A 12,043-nucleotide genomic window follows, 5' to 3' on the forward strand; every position below is an offset into this window, starting at 1 on the left:
TACCATTATGATTCTACTGTACTGAGCTGCATTATAATATGTTTTGCATGTATTACCAATGAATTGTCAATGGACCACAACAGAAACAAAGCCCCTGGGGCTATTTGTTTTTTCATTTAACATAACATTTGACTGTACTAGACTGTACTGTTAACATTACTGTTAATAAATCATCAATCATTCAGATATACTGCAGACTCAGGTACAGTAGCTGTTTAAACTACACTAAATTAAATGCGTTAACGTTCAGATTCAGATGTAGACCCAGGTTCAGTATCAGGGTCACGTGTTCAAGTTGATGCCTTCTCCCTCATCCAGCCTCACAGTCCCTGGTTCTATACAAACAGTCCACACTGCCAAAACACACATGGCATGGAGAGTGGAAAGGCAAAGCCATGATAGTGAGTGCTACGCGCTAGTGGAAGTACTGTACACATTAATCACAACACTAGGCCATCATACTATATCCACAGCACACGACCATGGGCCAAGCAACATCTCTGCAGTATACTGTTTTCTGGTACTCTTTCCGTAATGCTTTGCTTTTATATGATGGGGTAATAAAACAGCTAGCTGCAACAATGCAAAAAGTAATGGCACAGGTAACGACAGAAATTGTCACAAACAAAATAGTCTGAAGAAGAGAATGAATGGGCTCAAAATGTCACCCTAAAAATCAAGTGTAGTAGCGATAGTTCAGGTAGGCACGGAAAAGGCAGGAGGTGTACGCGATCAGCCCCACTCTTCGTACCACATTCTAATTCGCTCTATACACACCCATGACAGTACAGAAGGTCTCTCCACCTTCAACCTCACTCATCTCCCTTCATTCTCATATATGCTAACAAGTTAACACATACAGCCTCAATCTAATCGTTCATTTAGGCTGGTCTATAGGTCTTATACTGTATGCCGTTGCAGGGTTCAATGTTCATGCAATAACTTATGCTCGTATGCTTCTGGGGTTTGTGATCTCTGTCATGCTTGTGCAGATAATATGCAGTATTGTATAGGGTTGTGCCAATATATCGATATTGCGATATAATCAATAAACACTGTTACATATATCGATTCGTGATAAGTCGTTGATGAAATCAAATGGGCCCAACTTTACAATACAAAACAAGTTGGTGATGAATACCTGAAATGGGTCCAGGTTCATTGAATTATGCTCGGCACTTTAATATGCCCATCTTATTTTATTTGTTTCTTGTCAATTACATTTTCACTACATATTTTAGTGATGGATTGATTAGGCAAGCATCTTGTACTTATTGGCCACAGTAAGTATTATTATTGGTACTTATTGGTACTTTTTGTGACACAAATAATCTTGTAAGATTTTGGAATAAACACCATTGCCATTTATGGTTATTTATTCATTTTCAGTTACAGATATTGTGATATATCATTGATGAAATCTCTTGCAATATATTGAAAATCGCAATATCGCAATATAGCGAATACAGTTATATTATTGTTATTGTTCGAGGGCCTAATATTGCCACAGATATCGTATTGTGAGGTACCCATATCGTCGTACATTACCAGTCGGCTAAAAACCAGCACTGTATAGGTCCACAGACAAATTCATATTTTGGGGGGCCTTGATAAAAAGGTTATTTGTTTTTTCAGAAAATCTGTTTAGACGGCATTTTGTAGAACCCTCAGGTCTAATGGGTTGAAGAGGTCTGATGTGTTGCTACTACTCTCTGATCTTGGCACACAGATATAATACCTGCACTATTTTTACAGAAATATAGTTGTTATGAATTGTCATCTATTGATTTTCATGTCAGTGGGAGTGTATATTACAGGGAATGCACCTGGGTAGAGTTGCACCAGGCCAGCTGTTTTTAAGTTACATGCATAACAAGTTCACACTACGGATTCTGAGTAATCAATTAGGCTACTAGTAAGTAACCAACTAGCTACAAAATGTGGTTGCACTATTTGTCAGCTATCGGTATGCAACTATGCATGCATATATTGACAGAAACATCTCAATAATTACATTCCACAGTTATACTACAGACACCAGAATGCTACCATGTCAAATGCATCCATTTGAATGCCCCTGTTGCCCCAAAACAATAATCACAATCATCAGAATCATGTCCATACATGTATGTGTCATACTTCTCAACAAAATACATTGGCATCCATATTTGAATGACTATGCCATCTAATGGGCCAAATGACTATTTTCTTAGAGTCTTAGAACAGCCTTCACCAGCTGAAGCTATGCTGTGGTTGAAATACTGACTCTCTTATGTAATATAGGGGCTGCCCCCCCCCCCCCTCCCCACACACACACACACACACACACACACACACACACACACACACACACACACACACAGTGTCTATACTGTGCTCGCAGTGTATCAGACGTGCCCAGGTAGAAATCGATGCAAAGTATGAGATTATGAATGTATTTATGGATCTGGGAGGATACAGGATGTATTAATATCACAGGGTCACATGTGTCTGTCTCCCACCATGCCATTCTCAATCAATAACTGTCCATCTGTAGACTAATATGGAAAGCATTCAGCCTTATTGCTTTCTGGTTCAAGTACAAATGAGCTTATTTGCATACAGCATCGATAATGTGTGTGTCGATCTGTTTACAAGTTGCCCAAGTGTAAACAAATGTCAGTCTTGGATACACATCCTGGTACAAATCCTTGGTGCACTTACCCATTTGACCTGTAGCCTAATGTAACCTTACCAACTTACCATTTGTAGGCTACACTCTTGTGTCAAATTAATTAACACTGAGGATTTGACTGTGTACTATGCTACCGTATTTGTAATAATAATAATACTAGCCTGCATATTAGGCTAGTGATAATAATAATAATAATAATAATAATAATAATAATAATAGGATATACAGATGCAGCCAGCGCTGCAGTCAAAACACCGGCAGCTAATAAAATAATGACACGGCTCCAAATGATAGCAGCATGGCCTGATGTGCGCAACACGGTCCCATAATATTTACGAGAGATATCAACACGCGCGTCGATCGTTTCGCTGTCGTTCCGCCGATTAGGGTATATTAATCCCGTATTGTTCATAACGCAGTTTAGAAGACCGACTCACCGATGGTCCTGTCCGCGGAGGCAGGGCAGCAGGACGGGGAAGAGAGAAGGAGGAGGACCACTGCCAAGAAAATAGCAAACGGATCCATGTTTTCTTGTCTGCGCAATTATCCTCAATCCATCTCTTTACAAGTGATTGTTTTTCTTCACTCGGTTCGTTTCGCTGATAAATAAATAAAGCCAGGAGGAGTGAAGCTACGACCAGATTGATGGGTGTTATTAAAAAGGGAATCCAGGCCGTTCCTGGCCGCTCCTGAAGCAGAATAGGCTAGTGTGCTTTCAGCACTACGAACCGACGAACAGCAACCTAACCCCGCCCCCTATTTCCTCCCCTCTCCTCCCCACGGACCCCACCTCTCATCTTCTCCTCTCCTCCTTCCTCCCCTGTCTTCTACTTGGAATAGACTGCATGCTCCACCCCCCCCCCCCCCCCCCCCCACACACACACACACACACACACACACACCCCTCCCCTTCTTCTCCCTCTGCCCTCATCTTTCTTCATCTCCTCTCGTCTCCCCTGATAATCTCCTCCTTTTTACAGCTCCTCTCCCATGGAAAGTCTCCCATGTTTATTCAGTGACAGTGAAGCAAGGCTCAACCAACAGTGTTGGCCAATTCTACAATTTGATGCCTTCTAAATCAGTAGTAACCAACTTTCAAGACTTTTCAAAAATGTTCAAAAATAGCAGAGGTACAAGCTTTTCGTACCACCCTCCCACGCTGCGAGCTTGTCTGCTATACAAACAGATGCTATACCCCGGGTTTTAATGGTTTATAGACACTTAAACCTAAATCTATACTTAGTGAAATAGACCTGAGTTACAAGTGCAACTGCACTTGGTCGTTTCACTCTACGCCAAATCTCTTTCCCAAAAATAGCAGATATACAAGCTCACAACGTGTTGTGTTGTGATCCGTTGTGTTGCTGATCTACAAGCTCGCAAATTGTGATACATTGTGAGCTTATACCGGTATAGATGTGCCATTTTTGGCAAAACGTTTCCCCCCCCCCCCCCAGAACAGGGATGCTGGGGGTCAAGTGGTTATAAGTGTGTCAAGTCAACAGTGTCCACTGTCCGTCCGCACGTGCATTTTTAGAGAATGTTTATTTGAACGATGAATCAATTGTGTTCATTCATGGCTTGAATCAATGCAACTGACATAACTATACTTTAAGTTCCTATATATTTGTAGCAAAATGACAATTTATCTTTCAGGGTTTTAAAGAAAACATACCATTATTATTTTTACTTTTGTATTATCAATGAGTGTTTTTCCAGGTTGGGAACTGGTGACCGCTGTTCTATTCTACATGTTATTCCCACTGAAATGTACATTTCAGAATATCTTATGATCATTCCCCTCTACATACAGTACATATCTTCATGTATTATTGATGCAGACCACTGTGGATGTAGTGTGTCTTCAGCCAGAGAGAAAACACTCAACATAATCACTTGTGACAGTCAACTTCTCTGAACATATCCTATATAGTATATACAGTACTGTACAATGTACATGCTCTGCATGCCTGTCAGGTGTGAGTTTCTCCACTTGGTCAAATACGATGTCAAAAATGAATAAATTGCCAGTGCACGTATAAACTTCACTGGCAAGTGCACGTATACAATTTACACAGTATAGAATTTCATGGTATCATATCACTAAATGAATGATCATCAACCGTGTAGCGCTGCATAATGCGGATAGTATCACTGTATCACCCATATTAACACTGCACTGCAAGCTGAAAAGCAGACATAACAGGCTGATATGAAGATAAATGAGTTTCATTTTCAAACTTTAACCAACCTAGCAACTGGGAACCAGTGTTGTCCGGTCTACCTGCATTTAGATGTCATTGCGAACGCAGTGAGCCACTTACTATGACAGCAAGGGCTGAATGTCTGTGTGTGTGTGTGTGTGTCTGTGTGTCTGTCTGTCCCGCTGTTACACCACCCGCCCGCCACCAGAGGGCGCAGCTGTAGCACACACACACACACACACACACACACACACACACACACACACACACACAGGGCGCAGCTGTAGCACACACACACACACACACACACACACACACACACACACACACACACAACCACACACACACGAGCTGCGTTCGCTTCCCGCGTTTGCGCGTCTTACTTGTTATAGTAAGGGCATTTTATCAGGTATTTGAGGTGTCTAATAACATGTACTAAAAGTTTGAAATTCAACTCCTGTGGGAAATTGAGTTATTAGCATAATATGTGACCATACCCATAACATCCTATATAAAGAAAAAAAGTCCAAATTTCATCATTCTTTCAGTAGCATGTGACATATGAAACTAGGGGGGTTTCATGATTCTGAATCCATTCCAAGCATTAGTTTTGCACAAAAAACACTCCATTCCAAACTAATGCTTGGAATGGATTCAGAATCATGAAGAAAATTGAGCCAAACACACAACAATTTGGGGGTCCTTGACATGAAGTTGTTTGAGAATCACTGGTACTGAAGGGCTTCAGCCATTTTCATCTTATCGACATATAATTCGTCTACACTAATGCTCATTACTGTATAAGTTGACTTCATGTCTGTGTCTCAGAGGTGGGCTGTGGACAGTTCAGATCAAACCTGCCTATTACTGACATGGACCCCCAGCCGCCTTCAAGAGTGACTGCAGACCAGGCCTGCACGACCATGGACTGCTACCATACAGTAATTATACCACCACACTGTGTGTGTGTGTGTGTGTGTGTGTGTGTGTGTGTGTGTGTGTGTGTGTGTGTGTGTGTGTGTGTGTGTGTGTGTGTGTGTGTGTGTGTGTGTGTGTGTGTGTGTGTGTTGAGGTTATAAGGAAAGACTGCATGTCTTCCTGCTGCGGACCATTCTGTCTCTCACACTGTTAAAAAATGTTGCCATTGATGAGTGCATTGTTGTTTTTACTTTGAAAGCGAGATTACAGGTTCTACCTTCTAAACTTAATCTCTCCATCTGGTTTCCAGGCAATCATGCTCCTTCCTCACTGTATCCATCATGGCCATGAACAAATAGCTGAAACCATGTCCCACATCTTAAATGGTTGCCATGTTTACAGGGGCCTTTACATATGTAGGCATGACAGAATAGTGGATTTGATATCGAAAGACATCTCTTCCATTTTTAGGTCCTCCATCATGCTTTATAAGCATTCTACTGTGAAGCCGAGGATGTTTAACCTGTGTAATGATGATTTTGTGTTCTCTAACATTTCAGCTAACACCCCTGATGTCATTGTTGTAAATGAAAACCATAGAGAGGTGTTCATTCTCGAGGTCGGCTGTACCTTTGACTATAGCCTGGAAGAAGCTTACTAACCAAAGTGCTGAAGTATCAGCAGCTAATGCAGACCATCTCACAGCTAGGCTACAGATGTAAACTTTTAGTTTTTATCTTTGGCAGCCTAGGGCATGTGCATAAGTTGGTTGTGAGGGGCTTACAAATGGCCGGCCTTTCCAAAAGGAGAGCCAAGCAGTTAGCGAGGTATTGCTCAGTTTCAGCCATTATAGGAAGCCACTCAATTTGGAGGAGGCGTTGTTTCCATTATCCATGATTTATGTCTGCTGCCCTGTGTCCAACATGTCAGCTGTACTGTATGTAACGATGCTTTGCCGTCCATGCACGTTGTAACTGGCTGCTCTCCCACTGTCAAACTGCACTGGTAGTGTTTATGTCCTTTGTACAAGGTATTCCTGTACTTCTCGTTATGTGGACATAAATAAACGTGTGTGTGTGTGTGTGTGTGTGTGTGTGTGTGTGTGTGTGTGTGTGTGTGTGTGTGTGTGTGTGTGTGTGTGTGTGTGTGTGTGTGTGTGTGTGTGTGTGTTTGTGTGTGTGTGTTTGTGTGTGTGTGTGTGCAAGCAGTAACTGGTTGGATACAATGCATAAACTACAACTACATTGAACAAAATGTGTACACTCCGAGTTAAAACAACAACAAAACTACACCGTCACCGACAGTGTAGTATTGGTGTCCAAGATATTAGATAACAATTCCTATCAAACTGGACCCTTCAAATAAAAAGGTTGAGCCTAAGCCAAGCATCGGCGGAACTGTAACACACTTTCACCAGCAGGTGGCGGCAAATATCAAATAACCACAGTGGCGATCACCACGACCAGCCCGGCCTGACGTAGTCTCGGCTGACTCTGATGTTTACATTCTCAGAGGAGATAAAGGCACACAACAGGGGCTACCACTTAGCTGTTATTACTCTGTTTGAATTTAAAATAGAATCAACGATTCTAATATGACTTTGCTGCAAACACTTTCCTTGATCGACCAGCGGCTCTCTGTGGCTGCTGGAGAGATCTTTGTGATGGTTGAGAGCGTTCTAACAAAATTCGAGCAGCAGGCTTTCGGCTCCAAACAACACATCGAACACCATCGCACACTACTGGATATAAAACTATAGGCCCTACACAGAAACCGTACAGTCACATCTCTACCTACCCTATAGCTCTGGCCCATGGAGAAGTTGGTTAGGACCAGAGCTATACTTCCCCATTACCGTCTGTAGTGTACAGACTCAGACTGTACACACGTCACACGCAGTTTGGTAATTTGGTTACATTTCTCACTTTCTCAGAGATTCGAGTTGGGGTTCCATGCAGGCCTAATGATATTCACAGTCACACAGTGAATATATCCTGTGATACATCATACATACTATGATACTAGCCTACAACACTTCATGCTTCTCTGCATATTCTTGTAGCTGCGTGCTCACTCGAGGGAAAAAGAGCTTGTCTATGGGCTTCCCTGATAAATAAAGGAAATTAAGACTCACCTAATGAAGCTGCAACTTGTGTCAGCTCTGGTCATATTGTTTCAAATCCATTAGAAAGCTGGGGAAGAATAGAAAACCATGCATTTTGTCCAATTTCTCCACGAGATTCACATGGACAACAGAACATTCTCTGCACACGTACTGTTTACAGGTGCGAAGGTGATTATAATCACACCTGCTGTCTAACAGCCATAGATGAGTATCTCATACTATGAGATACTGCGTTTTGTAAACAGGACAAATAGCTGGACATTGATATGAATTCACGATTCAAATGATACAGAGCAGCTTTGTTTTGATTAATATTGACCAGCTATTACTTTGCTACAGGCTATTTATTCGTGAATTTGTTGTCTCACTGACAGCTGTTTGATTGTGCTGCGCTCGTTGCATATTCCTGTGGTGATTGGGGGGATTATCTGGGATCAACTACTTCAGTCTGATACAACATGATTCGTGTGATTGATTGATTGAAATATTTATTAACAGTTTGCAGAATTACAGTACATTTCAAACACAAACTCAATACAAAGACTGTTAACTGTGATCGGACGACCCAATTAACACAAGGTGTTCCGAGCACTCTCATAGGCGGTTGATGGCTAGGATTGGTATCTGCCGGGTCCATGTTTGAGACTTTGACCCAATTAGGCTGATTGACTGGAGGTAAAGCAGCTCAAGAGCAAAGGTGTTTATTATGAGGCAAACTAGTTAGGAAAAAAATAAAACCAAAAGACAAACAATATAACAATAAAATCTACATGAATGATTACTAAAGCTATCAAATGCTGCAATTGTAGTGGGGTATAATAAATTAACACCACACCTACCATCAGTTCCCAGGACTTCTAGCGAACTTGCAGCACCAATTAGTGCCCAGATTTGAACCCATGACCTTTTGTTCCAAAAGTGGTATAGCTCTACTTACTGTGTTATTCAGACACAATCTGTTGTTCTATTGTTAACAGCAGAATCATTCAGTGTTTGTGATGACAATTATGTGTGTCCTGGTCCATGTTACTACAGTGTGTTCGCTGTTCGTGTTTTAAGTCTGGTTTCAGTATTTGGCATGACCCTCTACCATACTGTAAAGTTGCAAAAGCATATGACGCTGCATGTATTAGGGACAAAAAGGCCATTTTCATTGGCTCATATAACTTAAAAACGTAAGTACTTTCCCATGTCCGTATAGGTCCAAAGTTCACGTGTAGAACTTTGTGCATTTGTTTTGGCGTGGCCATTTTCTCAAATGCGAAGGCCATTCCGCACTTGCAAGCTTGACACAGATGCAACATGGTTGCATCAATTAGAACAGCATTGGTGCCCCCATATTAAGCAAGGCAGTGTGCCATATAGCAGTAAGGTCTTAATTTCAAGGACCCCCATACCTCTGCAAAACAGACCTTTTGCCTTTGACATCTTTGAAGTATTGACATCTTTTTGGGTTAATTATTAATCGAGAATAGCTTTTCTATCGTACCTTAGCTTCCCCGTCGCTAGGCAACGCTTGCTTCCGCTGTGGTTGGTCAATGAAATGTTCCCCTTTGTCCACTTTCATTACAAGTGGACTGTTTTTCTCTGAATTGAAGCTCAGATTGAGATGCCTACAGGACATGTGAGGAGCTCAATAAATAAATATGCGTTACCTCGCGCTTGCGGTAATGCTTCTGATGAAAGCAAAAGTATACAGCTGTCAGCTGTAGATGAAAGCTGACTGCTGAAATGCTAGTCTCACAACATAATTGGTGACCAAAATACACAACCCAACCTGTTGTTTTTTAGCTCTGGTGAAGAGCTAAAAAAAAGAGCTATCTTTTCACTCTTATGTTCTTATTAGTCAATATTTAGCCTGTTTAAAGCACAGGCTTTACCATTGTTAATAATACCGTATCTTCAATAGTTGTTCCGTTGATAGAACATTTTAATAATCTTTCCTTTGCCATAAAACAGTCACTCAAAGTCACTCTTTTAGCACAGAAACTAATCATGCACACAAAGCTGATTCTGCCAATGTATAACATTACAAACTATGACATGCCAATATATTTATTCTTTAACCCATTTCGGACTATTCCCATTCTAAACTCGCCTTCTAAATCTGAAAATGTTCAAATATTAATTCATTTTTTTTTTTTACAAAAATACATTATGCTGCCAATATTATGTCGCAATTGTAATGTGTTGACTAATTGCATTAGGAAGAAGATATTTCAATTCTCCAATAGTTCAGTTCTTCAAATTAACGAAAAGGAGACGGGGTCTCCAGGGAATGTGGTTTAGAGTGGCTCAAGGTATGGAGATGTGTCCCGGTTAGAGGACACGGAAATAATCCAGACTTTCCCAGTTGAGGGTATTTATTACAGCTGTGGTCTGAAACATACAATATAAATGCATATAAATGCATCTCACTAAATATGTAAAACAATAATAATAATTTACAGTCCATGTTGACATGGACTGTAAATTCTACATTCATACAAAAATGCTGTAAATGTAAGCATAGTACACAAAGGAAAATAAGGACTGTATAACTAGCAACAATAATCACACATTGATATAAATAAGGTAACAATAACATCACATACGGTAGATTCCCATTAATATGGAAAACAAAGAGCATATACCCTATTTAGGTACTATAGAACAAACAGTTGGCTGGTAATAAAAACAAATAAATTGAATAAACTACACACGGTTTAAACAAAGACACAACATCGAACAAACTGCAATGTCTACTCTGTACCCTTGAAAACATACCTTTGTGCATCTCTACACACAGCAAATAATAGAAGACCGTAGCACACGCCACACAGCAGAATTGGAATGAGAGCAGGACAAACTCCAGGTAGTCAGGATAAAACTCAAAACTGTCAGCCATGACTAAAGAAATCAGTACAGCTGGTATTTATAGACTTACTCAAATAACTAAGGAGCACCTGTGATCAGTGACTAGCAATGAAAATGAACCAATCAGAATCGGGAGGCAACAAACACATTATTTGTTAAGGTCTGTGTGTGTGTGTGACCTGGCAATGCACACAATTAGGTCAGGGCCGTGTGGCCTTTCTAAAAAGGTAGTTCACATTGTAAAAAACAAAAAGAAAATATATGCCGTGTCGGATTATGCAATGTTATCCGTTTGCTAAAAACAGTGACTTTCAGACCTTGTTTTACCATGCAATGTAACACATCAGGCACATTATTTTGGTTTATAAATTTGTAATCAATAGAGCAACTTAGTTATCATGCTAATATCTGGAGTTATATCATGGCAAGGTAACTACAAAGACAAGCCAATTGCCAAACTAGAACTGAATATATAAACTGCTTCACGAGAACAATGTTGGTGTGAGAGATTGACCGCATATTATGGACTATACACTTCACTCAATGTACAGTTCAAACATTAAATTGTAGATTTACATTTTATTTTGCCTAGACTCCATGCACCTCACTGTATGTTTCCCCTGAGCAGTAGGAGAGGAACTCCAGTCTGGTCCAAGAGGAATCAGAGCCACCACAGATTAAATAGGAACTGATGGAGGAGCTTCTTCAAAGACCAGATGAAAACTTGGACGAACTAAACTGTCTTTTACAATATTGAACATTTTAGAAATTAGAGAGAAAACTAATAATTAATACAATGCAGCTTTAGGCTACATGAAACAATATTTTCATATTATCAGTGTTGCAGTAAAGAGACCTATGTAAATGCTGTTTGACTTAAAGGAGATGCAAGTTGTTTTGTTTGTTTAATAATATTGTTTTGTTAAAATAAGTGTTAAATAGCTATATTCTGATAATCATTTGTTCAGTAACAGGGTTCTCCCAGTCTCCTGCTCTTTAGTAAAACAGAACATAAATGTTCAGGTACCAATACTCTGTGAAGGAACCAGGATAGACGAGTGACATTGATAGTGATGCAACACAAAGAATGAGCAGACGGAAGTGAAATTCGGACACTGAAGTTTATCCGATTAGATTTGAGGAAAAGCTAAACAAAAAACATTACTGTTCTGATATATAAATTAAGAACCACATACAGTAAGTGAGTTCCTTACGACTACTACATATTTTCTGTTATTACTCATTAAACTATTACAATATAAAAAT

The 12,043-nt window shown here is 40.2% G+C and overlaps 1 protein-coding gene across 1 annotated transcript in view; it reads right to left on the minus strand.

Annotated features, from left to right (window-relative positions):
* Positions 1-3,199, minus strand: part of LOC310871279 (receptor-type tyrosine-protein phosphatase N2-like) — a gene marked incomplete at both ends in the record, with an annotated part of 183,112 nt that extends 179,913 nt beyond the window's left edge. The window contains 1 exon segment of the mRNA XM_083782764.1: positions 3,112-3,199. Within this exon segment, the coding sequence (XP_083638890.1) occupies positions 3,112-3,199 (88 nt within the window).
* Positions 3,200-12,043: the final 8,844 nt, after the last annotated feature.

This window comes from Protomyctophum parallelum (genome assembly GCF_964188405.1).
Source record: "Protomyctophum parallelum genome assembly, chromosome: 14".
Lineage (NCBI taxonomy): Eukaryota > Metazoa > Chordata > Actinopteri > Myctophiformes > Myctophidae > Protomyctophum > Protomyctophum parallelum.